This window comes from Cydia fagiglandana, chromosome 1 (genome assembly GCF_963556715.1).
Source record: "Cydia fagiglandana chromosome 1, ilCydFagi1.1, whole genome shotgun sequence".
Taxonomy (NCBI): Eukaryota; Metazoa; Arthropoda; class Insecta; order Lepidoptera; family Tortricidae; genus Cydia; species Cydia fagiglandana.
Window position 1 is genome coordinate 5,344,986 of NC_085932.1, and position 26,648 is coordinate 5,371,633.

The following is a 26,648-nucleotide window of genomic DNA, read 5'->3' on the forward strand; positions in this document are numbered from 1 at the left end:
TTACGTCTTCAATTATACAAATACAGTATATTATAGCGTCGCCTAGTACCCATAGTACAACTTTTGCTTAGTTTGGGGCTAGGTTGACCTGTGTAAAGGCCAGTACACAATGGGCCAGCGTGGGCCAGTCTGGGGGACGCATTTATGCGTTAGAGGGAGCAAGTGATATTGCTACCTCATTCTACCGCATGGCAGCGTCCCTTGGCCTGGCCGGCGCTGGCCCATTATGTACAGGGGCCTTTAGATGTTCCCTATTATTTATTTATTTAATATGTTTTTGATAAAAAGCCGTAACAGACTACCGCACCATACCGCGACTTTAGTGCGGTGCGGCGCACGTATCGATAGTCGTAAGGTGGTCGCCGTACGTGCGTTAAGAGCCCCCTCCAGACTATGCGCGTGAATCGCGGGCGAAGCCGCGAACGCGAGTGTGGAGTCCAGAACGCAGACCTGCGAAATCGACTCCACACTCGCGTTCGCGGCTTCGCCCGCGATTCACGCGCATAGTCTGGAGGGGGCTAAGGATGTAGCTATAATTTGGAGCGTGAAAGAGATATTTTAACCGCACCATCAAGGTCGTGGCACGGTGCGGTAGTCTGTTACGGCTTTAATGCCGGCTACATACGTAACGATAAATCGTTGCGATAAAACTGTGCAGTCCGATTGTCCGATTGTCGATTATCGTAACGATTTGTCATACACACGGTTCGATTATCTGCACAGTCGGACTGCACAGTCTTATCGCAACGATTTATCGTACGTATGTAGCTGGCATAAGACTTACCGTCCTCTTCAGACGCTTGCATTTATGTACAAGATTTGAAGCGCACCGTTTTGCTTCTGCCATTTTTTGTAATAGAGTTGAAGTGGAATTACGGTTCTGCAAACGATTTCGTAATATTCGACAAGATTTACATCTTGGGTACTGTTGATTTCTTTCGTAAGTATCATCACCAATAATCACACCTTTACAAAATCTGAAAATTGATGTAATTATATATTAGATAAATTCGTTTTTATCTTTTATTATTCTCCTGTACCATTGTTTATGTATAAATAGTGCTTTAATCTACAGGTACCTACATAATAAGGGTTCTTAAAATACACATAAAAGTCGAGTTTTAAAAGGATAGGTTCAAGAATTAAGACCTATTTAATGTACCGTTACATACAATATTTTGAATGACAAAAATGTTAAATAAAATCAAAGTTAGGCTTACGAGTTATCCTTTTATTTTAAATACAACTGTTACATTATGGTATATATATTCATAAGACAACTGCAAACAGTTGTATTATCGTCTACACCCATAGTACAAGCTTTGGGGCTAGGTTCCTCGTATTCGAAATGAAAAGTAGAGTGTTTAACTCGGGTGAATGGCATCATTTTAGCCTCGGACTATACTCTCACTGCGTTCATCCCTTGGTTAACAATCTACCAAAACTTACTTATTGTCGTCAATCTGAGTACCAACGCACAAAGGCCATCTTTCAACCGATTTTAAGTAATCGTAGGTGTTGTCATATGAATTAATTTTCTCCTTTAGTGGCAATTGTTCATTATTGGGAAAAATTACCTGCAATTAAATAGCAATTATGTTTCGTTACAAATTCAAATCATGCCAACCGAATTTTATTGTTACATTAATAAACACTTACAGTGACAGTTAGATCATCGTTTAAACGTATATGATGTTTAATCTTCTGAGTTTTTGGATCCATTCGCATAAATACCAGCCCATTAGGATTTTCTGCATGTAGCCAAAAAGGCGGCAACAACGAAAATGCCCGAAACTTACTTTTAAAATTCTCTATTGGATTTATTGTTACATTAGTATCCTGATATTGACTAAACAATGGTTCCGCAAAGTCCTGTTGTATCATTTCATAATCCATTAAATTATTAGAATCATTTTGATCTTCTGATAATTCCTGTTGCTCGGCATTGATTTGTTGTTGCTGCTCGTCCTTAGGTTGATTGGGGTATGGTTCGAAAGATTCCTCTATGTGAATAGTATTGGCTTGGAGTTCATGTTCGGGAATGGGAATAAACTGATGCTCAATCGTGGGCACAGCTTCTTCTTTAAGCGTTTTTCTTTGTGTAGGAATATATTTGAGCTCTCCTTTAATAGTTAACTTTTCGTACATATTTATATTTTCTTCTTTAAAATGAAGATGGCAAATATAATCATTTGCTTTTAATGCAATTCCTAACGACTTTTTCCAACTTTCTAACCGTGCCGGAGTCTGAGAATTAATAGAAAAATGAAGAATTGTTGAAGTGAAATTGTGAATTTTATAAGAAAAATATAAAAATCACAATATAATATTTTATTAAATAACTAGCGACCGGCTTCGCACTATAGTTCGTTTTTTTTAGCATTAGAAATTAGGTAAACAAACTTGATGTGTCTTTTTAAAAATAAGTTACGGCAAATATGTAACAATTATGAATCTAATACGATCATTTATATTCTTCTGCTTTCATCAGTAATAGTTTTTGAATTTTAAAAAGCGTTTTTCAATTAAAAGACATGTCAAAATCGCTTACCTTCTTGCAAGTTCTTTCTAATGCTAAAAAAAACGAACTATAGTCAACAAATTATATACGTAAACCTTCCTCAAGAATCACTCTATTGATAGGTGAAAACCGCATGAAAATCGAACTGAAACCGTCCAGTAGTTTGTTTATCGCAAAGATACATTCAAACCCACGAACAGACAGTCGCGGCGGAGGACTTTGTTTTATAAGGTGTAGTGAAAATTACATACTTACCGTTGGTTGGAAAAAAGATACGGATTTCGTAACATTTTTCTGTTTTTTCCTCTTACGCCCACTTTGGCAACTGTTTACGATGCAAACTTTTCCCATTTTTACTATAGAAAATATATCCTATAGCGGTGGATTTGCCCTAAAGCCCCACATTCACACTCCTACCTTGTAGGCCGCCTCGTAGTCGATAATACGATAATACGAGCCGTCCTACCGTTTAGCCGTTTGTAGGACGGCTCGTAGTCCGCAACCCCCATACACAATCCTACCCAACGAGGCGGACTACGAGGCGGCCTACAAGGTAGGAGTGTGAATGTGGGGCTTAAGGCCTGGTAAGCCCAGGCCCGAGGTGGCTAGATAACAGAGGTGGCAGTCTATATGATGCGTACTGAGACAGGGGCGGCTAGTTTTACTGCACAAGGAAATCCTAAATTAAATAAATCACTTTATGAAAATTTTTAATAAAATTTCAAAAAACTGACAGCGCACTTCACTCAGTCAATAAGGTCTAAATTCATGTTAGTTCCCGGTACTACCTACTAGCGCCACCGGAGAGATTTCGAACTATTCTTTAAGCTGACAGCTGTGGCCCATTTTATAAAGCTACAAGTTACATTTTACAAGCGGAAGTCTCGTTCTAACACATAGCGTTAGATAGAGACTTCCGCTTGTAAATTGTAACTTGTAGCTTTATAAAATAGGCCACTGGACACTTTTACAACCGTCTTATCATAAAAGATAGCTCTCCTTTATAATTTGTACGGTGAGATATCGCTTGGGCCCCTCCCTTCCGACGTGTCGGAAGCCGGTGTTGCTCGAAGCTCGACAATAATGTACTATTTAACACTGGCACTCAAAATACCGTTTCGTTCGTTACTCTGTATTTTTCTCTTGGCAACATTATACGTTTACTCGCGAATAATGTTTTTTCTTTCATAAATTTCGTTTCATTCATTCGTTTTCGTTTTTGTGTTGTGAAGACGTGTGTTAGCTTTGTATATATAGAATATCGCAAAATAGTGTATCGTTAGTGTTAAGCACACAGTTTGTTTGTGATTATGTGACAATAAACGAAAGTTCGGCTATTCATCATGTTGTGAAGTCACTCACTGTGTACGTCTGAACATCGTAGTAATTCGTGGTATTTACGAATGTATTTTAATTAGTGTATCGTCAGTGAGCGCTTCAGTGTTCTTTTATTTATTTGTCGAGAGTGTAGAGCGAACTGACACTCGTCGAAATATGCCATGTACGCTCCGGATCATCTCCGACGGAAGGAAGCCAGAGATGTTATGTATCGCAGTAACTCGAGTCTCGACTTGATATACGGCGAACATCCGTCCGGAAACGGGTTGCGGCGCGAGTATGGGAGTCACGGTTCGATCGACGTGATCGGGGGCGCGAGCGACAGGCTTCCCGCGATGGTGCACAACTACAACGTGACAGAGAAGGCTCAGGGCTTGAGCGGTGACACCTCCGACGGCCCCACGCCCCGGGCCAGCGCCAGCCCGAAGCCTCGCCTCAAATTCAACAAGCTTTGGGGTGGCGCGGCTCCCACACACCGACAACCCATGGACGATGGGTCACTTGACAGGCCTGAAGGAATCAAAAAACAGCAGTTTGCTCACTATGATTGTCAATCCTTGATGGCTAACTTGAGTTATGCAGCTGAGATTAGAGGAGCACTGCTGAGCCGCAGGCGGAACACAACAACAGGCGCCTCGGCTGCTTCTCTTGCAACCCGGGGCCCTCCGCTGGGAGAGGACACAGTACCTGACATGGGGGATGGAAGATCAAATGAGTTGCTGGAAGCCTGTCCCTTCTTTAGAAATGAATTGGGAGGTTAGTAAAGTTTGTTTATCATATTCAACCTACCCTTGAGGAGAAGATAATACAAATTAACAGACAGATTTAATTCTAGAGGTTTTATAATATTACTTTGATGAATCTAAGGATATAGATTACTAGCATTAAAAAACAGTTAAGTTACTCTTTTTATTTATATCTTCACAGTTCTTTTTAAAGCCACTCTTAGTCAGGGATGAAATTTAAAACTAGTCACTATCATAGTTATTTTCTTCAGTGTGAGATTCTGGATTCCAGGGATCACCAGATTAGCGAGGGTCCTGATTGGTTAGGTTCAGCTGTATTTTACATTTTTGTAATAAAACCTTTTATGTGTTACTCAGTCCCATTAGCCAGGAAACACAGTAACACTGGTAAACAAGTAATGTTACAGTTGTCTTCAAAATATGGGCTATAATTAACAGAAAAATGCATGTTTGATTTAATTAAATGTGACTGTAAGTAATATAAATAAGACTTAATAAATAAAATCTGGTTTTGAAGAGTAGCTTGAAAAACCATTATGTTATTTGTATGAATAAAATTACTGTCCCATTTAAGATCATTTATGAGTCAATTCCCTCTGCATGATTACATTGACATCATTGGTGAAATTGATGAATTGAAAATAGCAGGAAAATATTTAATAACACCAATAAATATTTGTTAAGCTAATGCAGGCAGATAATCACATAAATATAAATAACAGAACATGTAATCCTTGAAACCGGAGTATACAAAAATATCCAATAACAAAATATCAATTTCTTATCACATTTCATAATGAATACATAGGTGTATGTTTAGTATTTGTCTGCAACGTTAATAGAGCACCTACAGTGTAATTACTCTGGTATTTGTACAGAGTAAGCATTACAACTTACTATGGAATGACCATTGTGTGGCTGAGAATCGGGTGACACCAATTCTACTCTCACATCTGACATTGTTCTGCCATAGCTTGCCATTACTTCACTCATAATTATAATGGTTTATGGTCTTGTTGTTTACAAAATAATTTGGCTCTTTGCATTATATGATCTTAGTAATGTTCATAAAGAGAAGCTTCACAATTAGACTGTTTTTTTTTTATGTTCACACCTTAGATTTCATCATTGCTTAACCAACATTATTATTTTATTTAAATCTCTTAATTCTCTTAAGAATCAGAACCTATTAAATCTACTCTATGATCTAATGATCTTCCCCAAAACTACTCCAATTTAGTATTGCACTCTTTTCTTTCATTTGATTTTTTAGAAATGGAAAGAAACCTTTACAGTGACCTAATCTCTTCAAAAACAAGATGAAATCATGCACCAAGGATATTTAATGAAAATATCACAATAAATAAACACCAAACAGTTTAATCCAACACATGCTTCCATTGACTGATTCCTCAATTACCACAATTATGCGCAACAACCAGTGGAGCATCACGCTGTACACTCTGCTTCAATAATTCTATACAATTACATACGGAATTCTTCAATTTATGCACATAATCCAATTCACTGACTTTCTTGTAAATTGTGATACTAAGTTTTCATAATTATGTTGCTTAATGATTTTCACGCTTCAAATAGCTCATAATAACATATTATTTGTCAATTATGACATAATTTTATGCTGTCTCATCTCAATTTCCTCCTTTACGAGTAACACCTTCGCTGAGGCAATTAGTATAACTCGTAATAAAATTAACCATACTTTGTATAGGGTCTTTCAACCCCCTACCGCGTTGAACATGTTAAGATATCTTTGATGTTCTCTCACATCAAAAATCAGTCTTGTTTTCTTACAATCAGTGATTGCATGAATGAAGTAGTGCATTGCACTGATTGGCTCATTGATTAGTAGTAATTAATTACATTCATTACTGATTTATCTGCTGATAAGCAATCAAGTTTTTATCTGTGTGCGGTTTTCACATTTTGCAAGATTATCTTTTGTTTTTAGACCTTCATAAACATGGAGAGCTCTTATCACTGTAAATTTGATAACTACATGTATGTTTATTAATGAGTAGTAATTTATTTATAAGTATTTTATATTAACACTATGATTACTTGAACTCAGAAATCATAAGGCCACAAATAGTTTTACTTGATTCAAAGAGGTAACTAAACTTATCCCCATTACCCTTTACAGGATCATATGGGTTATAGTTATATGACCCTGTAAAAGGTTTTTAACAAAACCGGGCAAGTGCGAGTCGGACTCGCGCACGAAGGGTTCCGTACCATAATGCAAAAAAAAAACAAAATAAGCAAAAAAAAAACGGTCACCCATCCAAGTACTGACCACTCCCGACGTTGCTTAAGTTTGCTCTAAAATCACGTTTGTTGTATGTGAGCCCCATTTAAATTTTTATTTTATTCTGTTTTTAGTATTTGTTGTTATAGCGGCAACAGAAATACATCATCTGTGAAAATTTCAACTGTCTAGCTATCACGGTTCGTGAGATACAGCCTGGTGACAGACGGACGGACGGACGGACGGACAGCGAAGTCTTAGTAATAGGGTCCCGTTTTACCCTTTGGATACGGAACCCTAAATAATAGGGTCCCGCTTTACCCTTTGGGTACGGAACCCTAAAAAATGTTAACAAAGAAGGTGAAGATTTAGAATAGGCCTCCAATTTATGCGTAAACTACATTTTCATCATATGAGTCATAAAACAGGTTTAAGGTCATCAGAGAGCAATACACTTGTGAACATCACTCATAGTTTTCTGTGAAAGAATGAGAGACTGTTTACCTATTGCATAATTCAAATTAGTCATTTAGGCAGGGATTTTCAAAATGGCAATTAGTGTAGGTAAGGAAAAGTATTACTTACCTACAATACCTACATGTCTTACAGTATTGAGAGTAATTGTAAGTACCTAAAAGATAATACATAGTACATTGTGCAACCTGGGGCGTAAGTTGAATATTGCAAACGAGAGTAAGTTAAATCGCAACAGCTTGCCGGAGCGATTTATAGACTCGAGTTTGCAATATTATTACGCCCCGAGTTACACACAATGTTTTTCATCCATCACACTTGTGATACAAAAATTAAGTATAAAGACAAAAAAAATTGTTAATTATGGCACTCGAAACTTCATAACTCCCTAGGGAGAACGCTTTTTCTATAACTCCCGCTAAACCTGCGTGCAATTCCACATTCACTGAGCGAGTGTGATGAAAATGAACTAATTACCTTGCAATATATTTGTTACAATACAGTCAACATTAGAGGTAGTTAAGCAGTCCAGGTGTTTAAAATGAATAATGAAGTATGAAGTTATAGAATTTTTACAAGACTAGCTTCTGCCCCTGACTTTGTTTGTCTAGAATGATAATTTCTGTTATATACCAAATTTCATTACAACCAGCGCAGTGGTTTATGCATGAAAACAGACATACTTAGCTACTATTACATTTGTAAAATTATGGAGTATGGATGGCTACGTCCCAAATTGTGGAATTACCTCACAGATGGCAGCTTTAGTGAAACTTGACCTATGTCAATGTGATAGAAATTTATTCATATATATGGTACAAAAACAAGTCAAAAACATTAAATAAAAATAACTTAAAATGTGATTGGCAACATGATAATGGAATATTCAATTGTGCAATGTACACGTGCCCCTTTGCTCATAACAAATATTTATTGATTGTATTTGATGTGTAAAGTTTAAGACAAATTCTTCAAATGTGGTAAACACTGAATATCTCTGGGTACTCTCGAAGCCATAATTTTTTCTTAGACTTAAACCAGGCGTGGCTCACTCCGCGATTTCGTCGCTTTGCTACAGGTAGCTAAAAGTACATCCGTTCGACCCCAATTTTGGGGTTTGCCATAAGCCGCGCGTGGCGCTGTCGCTACCTAGCGGCCACATCTGTGCTGATCGTAACAGACGCGTTTTGTTAGAGAGTGAGTCTTCTGTACCTAGTACTATTATTTATTCTGTGCTTAAACATCTTGTGCTATCAATGAATCTGTTGAACCACTTACCCAGTTTTATTATTAAATTGCAACCCAGTCCTGGCGGTCTAGCATGAGTAGTGATCTCGCGCGTGAGTCCATACTTAAAGTCGCGCGTATTCGAATTAAACTCTCAGAAGCATTCAATAAAATTAAGATTGTTAAAAATATATATAAGTAACGCCTAATTGCGCATCAAGATTACCTGTCTTATTTCGCTACGTGATAAGTTTCACACATTTAATTAACGAAGAGCTGCTTATCAATCACAATCTCCAATAGAAAAACTTATAAAAACTATATTTACATTGAATATATCTTTTCTCTTACATTATCTTTTGCAGTTTTGCTATCCATGCTTCAAAACTAGATTTGTATGTTAATTTAAAACATAAGTCATGTCATCTATAAGATTTCTAATTTTTTGTGATTGTATTTGTAGCATGCATTACATACCTACTCACAGTACTCACACTCATGATGAAATGATTTTGTGATGAATAAAGTTACAATGTAAAGACTAATCTCTAGTCTTGTTTATATCCCAATACTAAAATGATAGGGTGGGCAAAGTAAGGGTTATCTTAAGAAGAGCTAATTGATTAAACCAGAAAATTATTCGTTCCACAGGCGAAGAAGAGCGCTGCGTATCCCTATGCCGGCGGACATCACGCGGCGCGATCCCAGGACAAGCTGGCAGCTGGCACCGGCCTCGAGCGGCCTACGGCCTCTCCGTCCTCGAGTTTCCGCCGGGCCACACTCACTGGCGGCATGGGTGCCCGTTTGCGAACACACTGACGCCCCTGCCCGTCGAGAGCCAGGATTTAGGAGCGCTGTACTATAGGAACTACTTCTATGGGCAGTGTAAGTTACAATATTAGCGCGGCCTACGGCCTCTCCGTGGCCTATCAGCCCACATTCTTTGGTGTCATATAATAAGAACTGCTTCTATTCTATCTATTACATGTAATTGTATTTAATCGTATGGCATTAGACAGTAACAGATACAGGGAAAAGCATAAAGGTCTGTGCACACATAATGCGTTTCCATAGACACTAGATATTCACGCCTACGTAGGCGCGTTGCAATATACCGATCCTTTGTGAGAGACGGCTCAACGCTTGCGTGACGTGAGCATGCACTGGTCCAACTATTTTGCGCACACGCATGTGCATGTCTACGCACACCCAGCTGGTGTACCCTGCCTTAAATCTTACTCCAGGAACTGCATCTGGAACAAGTGTTAGGCCTCGAAACGCAAGTATTATTTTAAGGTTTATTACTCTTTGACATGATCATAGCGTACGTTCTCTTACCAAAAGTATCTCTGGTCTCTGGGTCACTCGCTTGGTGGCGAGATTTATAATCTGGGACCACTATTGTACAGTCAACGGTAAAAATATGGGTGAACAAATCATTTCAAAAATATGTCCCATAATAGCGGAAGCAGTTATAAAGTTGACCCAAAAAAATTTTATTAAGCTATGAGCTTCATCACATATGTTCCTTGAGTGATTCTAAGCATTTCAAGCCTGGGAGGCAATAAGAAATGTGTGTCTACTCGGATTTGTAATGGATTCAAACTTTCAACCCCTTTTTAACTCTGTTAGGGGATGAATTTTACAAAACGCTGAAATAACTTTTCCTGTCTTTTAATAATATCCCCAAATACATCAACATCAACATCAACATTTATTCAGCAAATAGGCCACAAGGGCACTTTTACACGTCAACATTGAATTTACATCAACAATTTTATAAAATAAAACTAACAATTCAATCTAACGTATTACAATTACTAAGAGATGTATATGGTCTCTTAATGTCGAATTACATACAAAATACAGATAAAAAAAACACACACAAAAAAAATCTATAATATTTAGAGGTGTAAATGTCTCTAGGTGTCAGAACTATAAGATTATATAGTTTATCAAGTTATCCTTAGAGATGTATAAGGTCTCCAAGAGTCAATATCCTGTATAATTAATACATTCATTAAAAGAAAAGAAACATACGAGAACAGAATGAGGCGTCTCACTGTAATTAATTAATAAAAGTTACTAAGTATAATAGCTCGTGTTAGCTTAACAGACCAGTCTCCACAAACAGCACCCGTTCACGAGTATGACGCGTATCTCAGCCATCGCCTCCCTCAACCTTCATTCGGGAAAGTGGCGACCCGATCAACAACGCCACCGTAAGCAAAGACTTTTAAGCGAGCATGACATGTTCAAGCTACCGGCCTATATTAATATTAAAATAGTAATAACATGTAGCTGTAAGACACGGCATTTTGTGCTCATATGTTACATAAAAAGACAGTAATATAGCTTCACATAATTACTAGCCTAAGTTGACTTAGAGATGTAAAGGTCTCTAAGTGTCAGAAACATTAAAAATATAGGTAAGTATGTACAATCAAAAATAAAAATCAAATAAAGAAATATGTACTTAGAGATGTATAAGGTCTCCAAGTGTCCAAAACTAAAATTAAATTAAACAATATAATCAAGCGAGAACATCATTGTCTCATGTGTCAATTCTACTGGACACTAGCATATTTAATTCACAATGTAAAAAAAAACAATATTTATTTAATTCTTATTATACTAATGAAATCAAGCTACCGGCTTAAAAGCATCTCTATCGTTTATAAAATCATTTACAGTGTAGTACGCCTTACGTAACAAGGAGTGCTTAATGTGCGACTTAAATTTATGAAGTGGTAAATTCACTACATCAGTGGGGACTTTGTTATAAAAACGTGTACAGTTCCCGACGAAAGACGTACTAACCTTACGGAGGCGGTGGGCGGGCACAGCAAGTTTATGTTTGTTTCTAGTGTTATAGTTATGGATATCACTGTTAACCTTGAATTCGTGGATGTTTTTCCGAACATACATAATATTCTCTAGTATGTATTGAGATGCAACGGTAAGAATGTTAACTTCTTTGAATTTCTCTCTTAGGGATACTCGAGCGCCCAGTCCATAGATGGAACGTACAGCTCGTTTTTGCAGCACAAATATTGTCTGAATATCTGCCGCTTTTCCCCACAACAGAATTCCATAAGACATAATACTATGGAAGTAACTAAAGTATACCAGCCTGGCCGTCTCTACGTTTGTCAGCTGTTTGATTCTCCTCACTGCATAGGCTGCTGAACTAAGTTTTCCGGCTAGAGTGCCTATATGTGCATGCCATTGCAGTTTGGAGTCTAGAGTGACTCCCAGGAAAACAGTTCGGTCCTCAAATTCCAGCGTATCACCTTTTATTTTAATCTTGCTGTTATTTACCTGCTTGACGTTAGGTAGCGTAAACTTGATGCATTTGGTTTTCTTGGCGTTCAAAAGCAAATTGTTTGCCGTAAACCAGTTTACAATGGTAGATAGCGCGTCATTAATGCTCTCGAAGCTATTTTCCTTTCTGTCCACTTTAAATATAAGGGAAGTGTCATCTGCAAATAACACTATATCATGTCTATCTTGCACAACTTTTGGTAAGTCATTAATGTATACCAAAAACAGGAAGGGACCAAGAATTGAACCTTGAGGCACTCCGAGGGCTACCGGGGACCCCGCCGATTGAGTTCCATTAATAACTACTCGCTGAGTTCTATCCGAAAGGTACGATGAGACCAGGTCAAGGGCACTAGCTTTTATCCCATAGCGGCTTAATTTTCTCTTTAAATTTTCGTGATCAACGCAATCAAATGCCTTTGACAGATCACAGAAAATTCCAACAGCATCTTGAGCTTTTTCCCAAGCATCAAAGATGTGTTTTAGAAGTACCGCACCGGCGTCAGTAGTTGATCGACCTTTGGTGAAACCAAATTGATTGCTGTCAAGCAGTTTGTTTCTGTTGAAATGTGACAATAGTTGATTCAGAATAAGTTTCTCGAACACTTTGCTTAATGCCGGTAGTATTGAAATCGGTCTAAAGTTCGTGGGATCTGTTCTCGTTCCTGATTTAAACAGAGGGATAATTTTGCTATGTTTCATAATATCTGGAAAAATTCCAGCATCAATGCATCTGTTGAAAATCTCAGCTAAGTATGGTGTAATTGACTCAATGATGGAATCTAATACTTTGACAGACAGGCCCCAAAGATCTTCTGTTTTCTTTAAATTTAAAGACCTAAAAGTCTTAAGAACTATATTCGATGAGACATACGAAAATTTGAAGATTTCTGTACATTCTGCCACATTTGTCTTCAAAATTTCTTCAGCGACGTCTGGCGATGAATTAAGGGATCTTGTTGTTTCTACCGGGATATTCGAGAAAAACCGCTCAAAATGATCTGCCACTTCACGGTCGGAACTTACTAAAGTGTCAGCAATTCGTAGGTACAAAGATTCAAGTCCCGCGTCCGAAATTTTTTTTGATATCCATACAAACTTTCAACCCCTTTTTCACCACCTTAGGGGATGAATTTTCAAAAACGCTGAAATTAGTTTTCTTGTATTTTAATAATATATCGTTTTACGAAGTTTCAAATTCCTAGCTTAAAATAAAACTTGAACCCCATACAAACTTTCATCCCCTTTTTAACCCCCTTAGGGGTTGAATTTCTCAAAATCGCTTCTTATCTCTTGTACACTTTATAAATGTAATCTTGTGTGCAAATTTCAACTTTCTATCTTTTGTAGTTTCGGCTCCGCGTAGCAAAAATCTCCAACCAAATTTTTCACCTTTTTACGTTTTTCTTGTAAAATTACTATGAAACTGAAAAAAACAAATATCAGCAATGAATTCTACGTCTTTGGTTTATACGAAAATGATACCAAACTTGCCCTAGTACCCACCAGGATCAGAATAGATTTTTTTTAAAGATGACGGGTGGCGGCCGTCTTTGTACCCCACCCTCCCCCCTACCCCAGGCTAGAAATGCTTAGAATTACTCAAATATCAGATGTGATGAAGCTCATAGCTTAATAAAAATTTTTTGGGTCATGTATGGCAGCGTTACATAACTGATTCCAGTATAACTCTTATCTCAGTGAATTAAGAACTATGGGACATATTTTTGAGTAAGTTGTCTACACCCATATTTTTACCGTTGACTGTATCTAAAATATAATATCCTTCCGCTGACACTGAAAATACAAACATAAGTAATTTTATTCCAATAAATAGGAAGAAATCCATCCTCGATGTTTTTAAGCCGTAAACTATATAGAGCGCAAAATGCTATTGGGAAATACACGCGCTGAGGTAAAGTTGCGTGACCACTGCTGTGGTTTTCATTATTAGTTAAGTATACATTAATACTAATTTAAACCTGCAATGTAGTTGAAATTAGTAACCCTAATACTTACTAATGTTTTCTTTAAAAACTGACGCAGATATGCGTCACAACGGCTCTCCGTACAAATTGGCACAATAGGTACTAGGTACTAAAGAAGTGGTTGTACGTAATAATTATTTGCGGCAAAATTCACCTTAATTTTTTTAAGCTATTGGTACATGGTACGCGTTGTGTAAAACACGACGTATTCGTTTCGATACGCATTAAGTTATGTATAGGCTATGCAATATGACAGCTGACATCCGATTCTTATACAATACAACCATTCAATGTGTGCTTATGTTTAGGAGTGTTACATGCCGTGTATGAGCTCTGACCCTAAATGATACATATGAATTGTCAGTAGACCATGTAGGTCACTTGTGATTTGTAATTGATGGACTATTATTTATGTTCTCACTGCAACTGCATCAAAATGTATTTGATGCATGCTTATACCCTGCTTGAAAATATCTGTTTACCACTATAAATAACGACTTGAGGAAAAGTCCAGTTAATAATAAAAGTTCTGATTTTTTTATTTTGTTTGTTAGCACACCAAAACTGGTTCGGCATGGACGAAACCCTGGGCCCCGTCGCGATTTCCATCAAGAAAGAGCGAGTGGAATTAAGAAGGGGAGGGTCTGACGCGTCCGCACCAGCGTCCCAACTAGCGTGGCAGTATCGGCTGGTCGTCCGCACTTCGGAACTGTTGACGCTACGTGGATCCGTGTTAGAAGACGCGCTACCTATCAAACCCAGCAACAATACAGCTACTTACAACACTAAGGAGGTGCTGGAATATGTCGCTCCGGAGTTGCAACTGAATTGCCTCAGGCAAGTTACATTCATATTACTATAAAACGGGCCAAATGCTACCACTGCAGTGCAATGTCCAGCAACAATTTCAATGCTTTAATTATCTACAATAAGCTACATTTATTTTCACGCTCGGTGAAAACACCACGCGCCTAGAATGTCCAGATCACGATACCGATAATCCCCGATCGCTGTATTTAATTACTAATTAATAACTGCTTTAATTACAGGCTGGGCACCAACGGCAGCGGCGCCGAAGAACAACTCCTAAGACTCGACGAACAATGCGTCACGCGCCACTACAAAGTAGGAGTTATGTACTGCAAGAGCGGCCAGTCCACCGAAGAAGAAATGTACAACAACCAAGAAGCTGGCCCGGCCTTCGTAGAGTTCCTCCAGACGCTCGGGCACACGGTCCGACTAAAAGACTTCGACAAATACAAAGCGGGTCTCGACAATCGCACAGACTCGACCGGCCTTTACTCCGTCTACACAACCTATCAGAACTGCGAGATAATGTTCCACGTGTCAACTATGCTACCCTACACGCCCAACAACAGGCAGCAGTTACTCAGAAAGCGGCATATAGGCAACGATATAGTCACTATAGTGTTCCAAGAGCCGGGAGCGGCGCCGTTCACGCCGAGGAACATTCGTTCGCAGTTCCAGCACGTGTTCGTGGTTGTGCGAGCGATAGACCCGTGTACGGAGAACACGCATTATAGCATAGCTGTGAGTCGGGCGAAGGAAGTGCCTTTATTTGGACCACCGATCAAGGATGGCGCTGTATATCCGAAGGGGGAGGCGTTCACCGATCTTCTTTTGAGTAAGGTGAGGTTCTTGTTTGTAGGTTGTAGTATGAATGTTATGTCCATAAATTACGGTAGCATGACGTAGGAGGAAACGGGGTCATTCGAAGCATGATTTTAGGGGGGGGGGGGTCATCGTCAAAAAATTTATGGACAGCCCCTATGCTTACTGTTTTATTTACAACTAGACTCCTGCCTCTAGCTTTAGACAAAATACAGTAAAAACCATTGAATATAGGCACGGACTACAAATCCATAGATTATTACGTAAAATCTGCATTAAGATACATATTGCAATAATAATTTAGCGAAACATAAGCAAGACTCGGTGTAGCACTTTCGTTTATTGCATAAATACGAGATTATTTATAACAATGCAGGTAAATGTTAATAAAGGTATGAATAAGTTTGGTATGCTTTCCAGCAATCGTTAGGTATTTTGAGGATAAATATTAACTTTACCGTGTTTTCTGTAATTTTATGCATTCCACATATTATCAATCAACTCATGCAAACGGAGCATAGACAAAGCCCTAAGGTATGTTTAACCTTTTGAACGCCACAGACGGCACTTGACGTCAACGCAAAATCGTGACAACGACGCCAAAGACGGCATTTGACTTCGATCGTTTTTTGATGAAAATCTAGTGAAAAAAACCCCACTTTAAGGTTGGCATTATTTATTCACAAAACTAAATTTTACCCCCGTGGCGTCAGTGGCACGGCAAATGCTGGCCGTTTGGCGTTCAAAAGGTTAACGAGTGTGTAATTTTGCACACACTGATCACGGTTGTGCCGCGCCTAGACGCGGTCTCCGCGGCCTTTCTCAACGCGGTTCGTCGCATTGTTCAAACCTTATTATCACGAATCATAGAAATAGACATCCCTGATGTATGATTATTGATGACCCAATTGTTTTTTAGGTGATTAATGGCGAAAACGCAGCGATACAATCACCAAAGTTCAGCACGATGGCCACACGCACGCGGCAGGAGTACCTCAAGGATCTGGCCAAGAACCACGTCTCCGCCACCACGCTCGAGACCGGACAGAAGTTCTGTACGTACATTGTTCATGATCAAATTATCAATTCACTAACCCTTAACCCGTTAATCCTTTACCAGACTGAGCCCCACTTGCACCACCCCACTAACCCAGGGTTAACCGGTTAAACCTGGATTTACCATGGTTCCCAGTACAATTTGACACTGGGTTAACGGTTAAATGGTTTAACCCCTACTTAGTGAGATGGTGCAAGTGGCGCTGAGGGATACGAGTAGAGGGATACCGATATATATTTCCGACATACGGCACTTCAAACATGTGGTCTAGTAAACTGTCAGCCTGGTAAAAGGTTAAAGACGCCAACTGACGCGCGCTGTTACAGCTCAATATCAACCTTCGTGCAGTGCAGTACGACAAGGTTCACTTTGACGCGCCGCGCATAATCGGCGTGGCGTTCTAAGTCGTCTGTTGTCGGAATGCACTACAATTAAGATATATTTTTTAAACTGTTTAGACGACAACTGTTTCACTCACTTGAATTTATACACAACAGTTTAAAATATGTCTCACGAAAGTTTCATTTCGATATATTCTTTATTTTTATATTGTTCTATTGCAGCAATCTTCTCGTCGCTGCTAATGAAAAGTGGCAGCAACAATAACACAGCGGTGCTGCCGCGCCTCTACAGTTGTCCCAACGACGTGCTCGTCGGCGGCGCCATGTGCTTCCACGTAAGTATAACAAGGCCTTGTCCCAACCCTCGTAAGTCCCCGCGTACTTGTACAAGTACAAATTATATTCGAGTTTTGAACTCTTGTTGAAATAAAAGAAAGTTCCATATTCAAAAGCGCAAAAATTTACTTGGGTCTTACGAGGTTAAAGTTCTTACGCGTTGAAGGCACTGCCACCTTGCGTCATAAAATTATACTTGGCATTATTTCATTTCAAATAACAGAGGGACCCCTCTAGTATTATTTGCTCTGTGCATGACTGTCACAGCGAACCACTGTCAACCAAAGGTTTGGTTTTGCTCTAGTTTCGGCTCAAACCGAACCTTCGACCGAAAGGTTCGGCAGTTTTTTTGCCGAAAGCCAAAACCGAATTTTCGGCCGAAATATGATCTATGGCACAGAATAAATAATAGTACTAGGTACAGAAGACTCACTCTCTAACAAAACGCGTCTGTTACGATCAGAACAGATATGGCCGCTAGGTGGCGACAGCGCCACGCGCGGCTTATGGCAAACCCCAAAATTGGGGTCGAACGGATGTACTTTTAGCTACCTGTAGCAAAGCGACGAAATCGCGGAGTGAGCCACACGCCTGTCTATGGTGAAACCTGCCTAAACTGAAACCAGAAATTCTGTTGGACACTAATACAAATGTAGTGCACAATTATTTTCCACCGTATATTCACGGAAACGTACAAACGTGTCTTGCTATTTCAGTCAGTCTCGGTACAAAAAGTACTGAGGTTGAAATAATTATGCACTTCATCTGTATATAAATAGATAGATACAATAATCATGTGTGTTTTGTTGCAGGTTCAAGTTCAAGATGAAGGCGCGGGTGGGGCGGTGTTGGACTGCATGCTCGGCGTCTCACCCGACACCATAGTGTTGGTGGAGGACAGCACGAGGCAGGTCATACTCGTCATACCGACGAACACTCTATTAGGTGAGTTACTTAGTTTATATTATTTTTTGAAAAGGTTGGGTTAGATAAAAAAATTGTTTTGTATAATTTTGATTCTGCGATTATTTTTAGTTTTTATTGGAGATTAAATTTTATAAAAATGTATTCTTTCCTATTGAAAGATACTATTTGTATGTGGCGAGCCGTAGCGCGGCACACTGTGCCATGATCCCGGGGAGTGTATCTGGTCGGAACGCTGGACGGCAGCTGCCGATCGTTTTCACAGTCTATCTCCTGTGGTGAAAAAAATTTCGTTATCCAAATTTTAAGAAAGATTTGTAGTCACTCATGTTCTTTTCTCCAGGTTGGGTGGTGAGCGGCGGTTGGACACGCATATTCTACCACCGCGGCGAGTCGGTACGTGTACGCGACTGTCCCGCTCTACTGCGGCGGCTGGCCGGCGTGGCGCCGCCGCACGCCGAGCTGCTGCCCGAGCGGACGCTCGCGAGGGGAGCCGCCGCGCAGCTGGGTATGTACCTTATGTCGTAGCCATAAGATCTGTTATCAGTTAACATACGTCTGTATATTCTACCACCGCGGCGAGTCCGTACGTGTACGCGACTGTCCCGCTCTACTGCGGTGGCTGGCCGGCGTGGCGCCGCCGCACGCCGAGCTGCTGCCCGAGCGGACGCTCGCGAGGGGAGCCGCCGCGCAGCTGGGTATGTACCTTATGTCGTAGCCATAAGATCTGTTATCAGTTAACATACGTCTGTATATTCTACCACCGCGGCGAGTCCGTACGTGTACGCGACTGTCCCGCTCTACTGCGGTGGCTGGCCGGCGTGGCGCCGCCGCACGCCGAGCTGCTGCCCGAGCGGACGCTCGCGAGGGGAGCCGCCGCGCAGCTGGGTATGTACCTTATGTCGTAGCCATAAGATCTGTTATCAGTTAACATACGTCTGTATATTCTACCACCGCGGCGAGTCCGTACGTGTACGCGACTGTCCCGCTCTACTGCGGTGGCTGGCCGGCGTGGCGCCGCCGCACGCCGAGCTGCTGCCCGAGCGGACGCTCGCGAGGGGAGCCGCCGCGCAGCTGGGTATGTACCTTATGTCGTAGCCATAAGATCTGTTATCAGTTAACATACGTCTGTATATTCTACCACCGCGGCGAGTCCGTACGTGTACGCGACTGTCCCGCTCTACTGCGGTGGCTGGCCGGCGTGGCGCCGCCGCACGCCGAGCTGCTGCCCGAGCGGACGCTCGCGAGGGGAGCCGCCGCGCAGCTGGGTATGTACCTTATGTCGTAGCCATAAGATCTGTTATCAGTTAACATACGTCTGTATATTCTACCACCGCGGCGAGTCAGTACGTGTACGCGACTGTCCCGCTCTACTGCGGTGGCTGGCCGGCTTGGCGCCGCCGCACGCCGAGCTGCTGCCCGAGCGGACGCTCGCGAGGGGAGCCGCCGCGCAGCTGGGTATGTACCTTATGTCGTAGCCATAAGATCTGTTATCAGTTAACATACGTCTGTATATTCTACCACCGCGGCGAGTCAGTACGTGTACGCGACTGTCCCGCTCTACTGCGGTGGCTGGCCGGCTTGGCGCCGCCGCACGCCGAGCTGCTGCCCGAGCGGACGCTCGCGAGGGGAGCCGCCGCGCAGCTGGGTATGTACCTTATGTCGTAGCCATAAGATTTAGGTTAGGTCACTTGACAGTCTAAGCCATTACTCACCACCACAGGCCTCCCCCTTGAACCTCCATTCGTACCGGTTGGAAGCGACCCGCATCCAGCGTCTTCCGGCGGCCTTAACAAGGTCGTCCGTCCATCTCGTGGGTGGACGTCCTACGCTGCGCTTGCTAGTCCGTGGTCTCCACTCGAGCACTTTTCGACCTCATCGGTCATCTTCTCTGCGCGCTATGTGGCCTGCCCATTGCCACTTCAGCTTGCCAATCCGGTGGGCTATGTCAATATCTGGCTTTGATCCTAACGTGGTGTTAACGTTGCAGGGTTCCACGTGCAGCCGGACGGGCTGATAATAGCGGTGGAGAGCGGCAGCACGGCGGACAAGGCGGGCGTGAAGCGCGGCGCGCGGCTGCTGGAGGTGTGCCGCGCCGCCGTCGTCGCGCTGCACCACGACCAGCTCGTCGACCTGCTCAAGACCTCCGACCCCGTCACGGTGACCAACGCACACTACCTTTACAACTCTATACAATACTAAGCGCCACTTGCACCATTACACTAACCCGGGGTAAACCCGTTAAACCTGGAGCACAGACAAAACATCCTCCAGACTGAGCATAGTCGCGCTACCCCCTCTGCCACGCATACGGTAATTTTACTCCATGTTTGAGTCGAAAGTGTCTTTGTGTGACGTCCGTGTCTTTAAACGGACCAATCACGGCACGGGACTTCGCTCACCTCGTCCCGCGCACCCCCGCATTTTTGGTGTCATCGGTTGCATGAAATAATTGCTCTAAACTCGGTCTAGAGGATTCCTAATCTATGATCTGGAGTTACCATGGTTACCAGTGCAATTTGACACAGGATTAATGGTTTAATAGCCTAACCTCGAGTTAGTGGGATGGTGCCAGTGGCCCTAGATGATCCAAAAGTGAACTATAACACAACAATAAACACTATTGACACAGCAATTAAAGTCTCCCTGTATTGGAGGCCCAACATTCACAGAGACACAGTTTTCATTTATTTTTCTTAGAGGCGGTTGCACCAAACCGTCTGTGACTGTTAAAGCGTTCGCTAAATTTTATTCTATAGGAAGTTTCATAGATCTCTGTTGCGTGACGTTGGTCAGTCGCCCTTAGGGTCTGTTGCACCAAACCGTCTGTCACCGTTAAAGCGTTCGCTAAATTTATTTGTACGAGAAATTCCTCCTGCTGTTTGACATTAATCGGTCTGTTAAATGTCATTGGTGCAACTGGCCCTTACCCATACATTGTTGTGCAGGTGACAACAACGAACGCGTCCAGCTACAAGTGCCTCTGCGAGACGGGCGGCGAGGAGCCGAGCGCGCCGGCGCGCGGCGACGCGCAGCGCCCGGGCCGCGGCCGCCGCGCCTACGAGCGCGGACACTCGCCGCCGCGCTCCGACAGCTCCGGATACGGCACCGGTCAGTACCGCGGACAGGTGACAACAACGAACGCGTCCAGCTACAAGTGCCTCTGCGAGACGGGCGGCGAGGAGCCGAGCGCGCCGGCGCGCGGCGACGCGCAGCGCCCGGGCCGCGGCCGCCGCGCCTACGAGCGCGGACACTCGCCGCCGCGCTCCGACAGCTCCGGATACGGCACCGGTCAGTACCGCGGACAGGTGACAACAACGAACGCGTCCAGCTACAAGTGCCTCTGCGAGACGGGCGGCGAGGAGCCGAGCGCGCCGGCGCGCGGCGACGCGCAGCGCCCGGGCCGCGGCCGCCGCGCCTACGAGCGCGGACACTCGCCGCCGCGCTCCGACAGCTCCGGATACGGCACCGGTCAGTACCGCGGACAGGTGACAACAACGAACGCGTCCAGCTACAAGTGCCTCTGCGAGACGGGCGGCGAGGAGCCGAGCGCGCCGGCGCGCGGCGACGCGCAGCGCCCGGGCCGCGGCCGCCGCGCCTACGAGCGCGGACACTCGCCGCCGCGCTCCGACAGCTCCGGATACGGCACCGGTCAGTACCGCGGACAGGTGACAACAACGAACGCGTCCAGCTACAAGTGCCTCTGCGAGACGGGCGGCGAGGAGCCGAGCGCGCCGGCGCGCGGCGACGCGCAGCGCCCGGGCCGCGGCCGCCGCGCCTACGAGCGCGGACACTCGCCGCCGCGCTCCGACAGCTCCGGATACGGCACCGGTCAGTACCGCGGACAGGTGACAACAACGAACGCGTCCAGCTACAAGTGCCTCTGCGAGACGGGCGGCGAGGAGCCGAGCGCGCCGGCGCGCGGCGACGCGCAGCGCCCGGGCCGCGGCCGCCGCGCCTACGAGCGCGGACACTCGCCGCCGCGCTCCGACAGCTCCGGATACGGCACCGGTCAGTACCGCGGACAGGTGACAACAACGAACGCGTCCAGCTACAAGTGCCTCTGCGAGACGGGCGGCGAGGAGCCGAGCGCGCCGGCGCGCGGCGACGCGCAGCGCCCGGGCCGCGGCCGCCGCGCCTACGAGCGCGGACACTCGCCGCCGCGCTCCGACAGCTCCGGATACGGCACCGGTCAGTACCGCGGACAGGTGACAACAACGAACGCGTCCAGCTACAAGTGCCTCTGCGAGACGGGCGGCGAGGAGCCGAGCGCGCCGGCGCGCGGCGACGCGCAGCGCCCGGGCCGCGGCCGCCGCGCCTACGAGCGCGGACACTCGCCGCCGCGCTCCGACAGCTCCGGATACGGCACCGGTCAGTACCGCGGACAGGTGACAACAACGAACGCGTCCAGCTACAAGTGCCTCTGCGAGACGGGCGGCGAGGAGCCGAGCGCGCCGGCGCGCGGCGACGCGCAGCGCCCGGGCCGCGGCCGCCGCGCCTACGAGCGCGGACACTCGCCGCCGCGCTCCGACAGCTCCGGATACGGCACCGGTCAGTACCGCGGACAGGTGACAACAACGAACGCGTCCAGCTACAAGTGCCTCTGCGAGACGGGCGGCGAGGAGCCGGTCACGTCGCACCGGTCAGTACCGCGGACTGTAGCCCCGGCGTCACAACCATACACTGTCCCGGCTTCGGTCAACGGTGAGAGGCGAACGGGGATGTGTGCGAAGTGGTTTTCTCATCAGCTCCCCGCGCATGGTGTGTCTGTGACGGTGTTCCGGTCACAGCCGGCGCGCCTACTAGCACGACACCGGTCGATACTTCAAACTTTACGAAGTAATTGTGACTTCATCTATACTCGCTAGAATAATCGTCTTATAACTCTAGTAAATAAAAAAGTGCTGGAAAACTACTTAAATTACCAGCATTTCCCAAACTATGGGTCACAAGCAAATATTTAGTGGGCCCTGAAACTTCCAACCATAGAATCTGAACGTGAGCAATATTTTATGCCCCCTTTTTAGGACAGCCAAAGGGTAGGTTCCTAATTTGGCAGTTTTTATTAGGTGGGTCGGAGGCCAGTCAACTTTGAGATTCACTGACTTAAACCATTACTACATTTGATTCAATGAACGTTTCAAATTTGTGTCCACGAGTTTCAAATGAATGTAATACTTTTAGAGTAGCATAACGTATTGTATGTGTTGGCAGGTGGGTCGGGCCGCAGCGCGCGGCGCTCGCCGCAAGCGTCGCCGCCGGCGGACGGCGCGCGGCGGCGCTCGCACGACGCCTCGCCGCGCCACGCCCGCCACAAGCACGGCAGCCTCCAGGTCAGTTCACCGTTACACATCAAGGGCTCGTTTAGACGATGCGAGAATTTGCATGGGAGATTCATTACATTGTGGGTTTTAATCGGTCGGATGAATTGGACGTAACCAACAGTCCGCAATGAAACTAAAATCGCATGTAAGTTCGCTCGCCGTCTAAATCAGCCTGAAGGGGTAAAATCATTATCTGATTGATTGCAGTAAATCATAAAATGTGATTTTAGTAGTGTATGGGTAATTTTGTACTAGGGTACTGTGAGGAATTCCAGAACCAGAGAAGTAAAAAAAATGTCTTAGAATCATTGTTCGTGTCGGGCCTCGTGAGAATAATTTTAATAGGGTTTTTGATATAATTTGTGTTTTTTTTTTTCTTTGGTTTGAAAGACTTTTTTTGTTGAATAGGACATGAACAATAAAACAGGTTTAATTATTAATGAATATAAGTTTGTCGCACAGGACGAGTTAATGCGGCTAATGGACGCGGAGTTGGGCGGCGACGGCGACAGCGCGCCGACAGCGCCCTTGCCCGCCGCCACGCCGCCCGCGCCGCCCACGCCGGGCCCGCTGCCGCTGCCCGACGCGGCCGCGCTGGACTGGGCCACGCTGGTGCACACCGCCACGCGCGCCATGCTGCAGGTACACCACACCGCAACCTCTAGCCCGCCCCGCCCACGCCGGGCCCGCTGCCGCTGCCCGACGCGGCCGCGCTGGACTGGGCCACGCTGGTGCACACCGCCACGCGCGCCATGCTGCAGGTACACCACACCGCAACCTCTAGCCCGCCCCGCCCACCCCGGGCCCGCTGCCGCTGCCCGACGCGGCCGCGCTGGACTGGGCCACGCTGGTGCACACCGCCACGCGCGCCATGCTGCAGGTACACCACACCGCAACCTCTAGCCCGCCCCGCCCACGCCGGGCCCGCTGCCGCTGCCCGACGCGGCCGCGCTGGACTGGGCCACGCTGGTGCACACCGCCACGCGCGCCATGCTGCAGGTACACCACACCGCAACCTCTAGCCCGCCCCGCCCACCCCGGGCCCGCTGCCGCTGCCCGACGCGGCCGCGCTGGACTGGGCCACGCTGGTGCACACCGCCACGCGCGCCATGCTGCAGGTACACCACACCGCAACCTCTAGCCCGCCCCGCCCACGCCGGGCCCGCTGCCGCTGCCCGACGCGGCCGCGCTGGACTGGGCCACGCTGGTGCACACCGCCACGCGCGCCATGCTGCAGGTACACCACACCGCAACCTCTAGCCCGCCCCGCCCACGCCGGGCCCGCTGCCGCTGCCCGACGCGGCCGCGCTGGACTGGGCCACGCTGGTGCACACCGCCACGCGCGCCATGCTGCAGGTACACCACACCGCAACCTCTAGCCCGCCCCGCCCACGCCGGGCCCGCTGCCGCTGCCCGACGCGGCCGCGCTGGACTGGGCCACGCTGGTGCACACCGCCACGCGCGCCATGCTGCAGGTACACCACACCGCAACCTCTAGCCCGCCCCGCCCACGCCGGGCCCGCTGCCGCTGCCCGACGCGGCCGCGCTGGACTGGGCCACGCTGGTGCACACCGCCACGCGCGCCATGCTGCAGGTACACCACACCGCAACCTCTAGCCCGCCCCGCCCACCCCGGGCCCGCTGCCGCTGCCCGACGCGGCCGCGCTGGACTGGGCCACGCTGGTGCACACCGCCACGCGCGCCATGCTGCAGGTACACCACACCGCAACCTCTAGCCCGCCCCGCCCACCCCGGGCCCGCTGCCGCTGCCCGACGCGGCCGCGCTGGACTGGGCCACGCTGGTGCACACCGCCACGCGCGCCATGCTGCAGGTACACCACACCGCAACCTCTAGCCCGCCCCGCCCACGCCGGGCCCGCTGCTGCCCGACGCGGCCGCGCTGGACTGGGCCACGCTGGTGCACACCGCCACGCGCGCCATGCTGCAGGTACACCACACCGCAACCTCTAGCCCGCCCCGCCCACCCCGGGCCCGCTGCCGCTGCCCGACGCGGCCGCGCTGGACTGGGCCACGCTGGTGCACACCGCCACGCGCGCCATGCTGCAGGTACACCACACCGCAACCTCTAGCCCGCCCCGCCCACCCCGGGCCCGCTGCCGCTGCCCGACGCGGCCGCGCTGGACTGGGCCACGCTGGTGCACACCGCCACGCGCGCCATGCTGCAGGTACACCACACCGCAACCTCTAGCCCGCCCCGCCCACCCCGGGCCCGCTGCCGCTGCCCGACGCGGCCGCGCTGGACTGGGCCACGCTGGTGCACACCGCCACGCGCGCCATGCTGCAGGTACACCACACCGCAACCTCTAGCCCGCCCCGCCCACCCCGGGCCCGCTGCCGCTGCCCGACGCGGCCGCGCTGGACTGGGCCACGCTGGTGCACACCGCCACGCGCGCCATGCTGCAGGTACACCACACCGCAACCTCTAGCCCGCCCCGCCCACGCCGGGCCCGCTGCCGCTGCCCGACGCGGCCGCGCTGGACTGGGCCACGCTGGTGCACACCGCCACGCGCGCCATGCTGCAGGTACACCACACCGCAACCTCTAGCCCGCCCCGCCCACGCCGGGCCCGCTGCCGCTGCCCGACGCGGCCGCGCTGGACTGGGCCACGCTGGTGCACACCGCCACGCGCGCTATGCTGCAGGTACACCACACCGCAACCTCTAGCCCGCCCCGCCCACCCCGGGCCCGCTGCCGCTGCCCGACGCGGCCGCGCTGGACTGGGCCACGCTGGTGCACACCGACACGCGCGCCATGCTGCAGGTACACCACACCGCAACCTCTAGCCCGCCCCGCCCACCCCGGGCCCGCTGCCGCTGCCCGACGCGGCCGCGCTGGACTGGGCCACGCTGGTGCACACCGCCACGCGCGCCATGCTGCAGGTACACCACACCGCAACCTCTAGCCCGCCCCGCCCACGCCGGGCCCGCTGCCGCTGCCCGACGCGGCCGCGCTGGACTGGGCCACGCTGGTGCACACCGCCACGCGCGCCATGCTGCAGGTACACCACACCGCAACCTCTAGCCCGCCCCGCCCACGCCGGGCCCGCTGCCGCTGCCCGACGCGGCCGCGCTGGACTGGGCCACGCTGGTGCACACCGCCACGCGCGCCATGCTGCAGGTACACCAC

General features: G+C 47.2%; 2 protein-coding genes across 2 annotated transcripts in view; one reads left to right on the forward strand and one right to left on the reverse strand.

Moving 5' to 3' along the window:
* Positions 1-1,352: 1,352 nt before the first annotated feature.
* Positions 1,353-2,387, reverse strand: LOC134670336 (uncharacterized). Its single transcript, XM_063528143.1, has 2 exons — positions 1,660-2,387; positions 1,353-1,577 (listed from the first exon to the last, which is right to left on the reverse strand). Exons 1-2 carry the CDS (start codon positions 2,146-2,148, stop codon positions 1,446-1,448), a joined length of 621 nt encoding a protein of 206 aa, XP_063384213.1. The 5' UTR covers positions 2,149-2,387; the 3' UTR covers positions 1,353-1,445.
* Positions 2,388-3,742: 1,355 nt separating this feature from the next.
* The window catches only part of LOC134671525 (signal-induced proliferation-associated 1-like protein 3), a 28,967-nt gene continuing 6,061 nt past the window's right edge, over positions 3,743-26,648 (forward strand). Inside the window, 23 exon segments of the mRNA XM_063529387.1 lie at positions 3,743-4,615; positions 9,227-9,460; positions 14,442-14,724; positions 14,937-15,537; positions 16,439-16,574; positions 17,140-17,252; positions 18,066-18,198; positions 18,521-18,685; positions 20,168-20,337; positions 21,126-21,288; positions 23,392-23,521; positions 23,777-23,786; positions 23,970-24,160; positions 24,219-24,398; positions 24,457-24,636; positions 24,695-24,874; positions 24,933-25,112; positions 25,171-25,350; positions 25,406-25,585; positions 25,644-25,823; positions 25,882-26,044; positions 26,306-26,418; positions 26,477-26,639. Of these exon segments, the coding sequence (XP_063385457.1) occupies positions 4,021-4,615; positions 9,227-9,460; positions 14,442-14,724; positions 14,937-15,537; positions 16,439-16,574; positions 17,140-17,252; positions 18,066-18,198; positions 18,521-18,685; positions 20,168-20,337; positions 21,126-21,288; positions 23,392-23,521; positions 23,777-23,786; positions 23,970-24,160; positions 24,219-24,398; positions 24,457-24,636; positions 24,695-24,874; positions 24,933-25,112; positions 25,171-25,350; positions 25,406-25,585; positions 25,644-25,823; positions 25,882-26,044; positions 26,306-26,418; positions 26,477-26,639 (4,623 nt within the window). The 5' untranslated portion in view covers positions 3,743-4,020.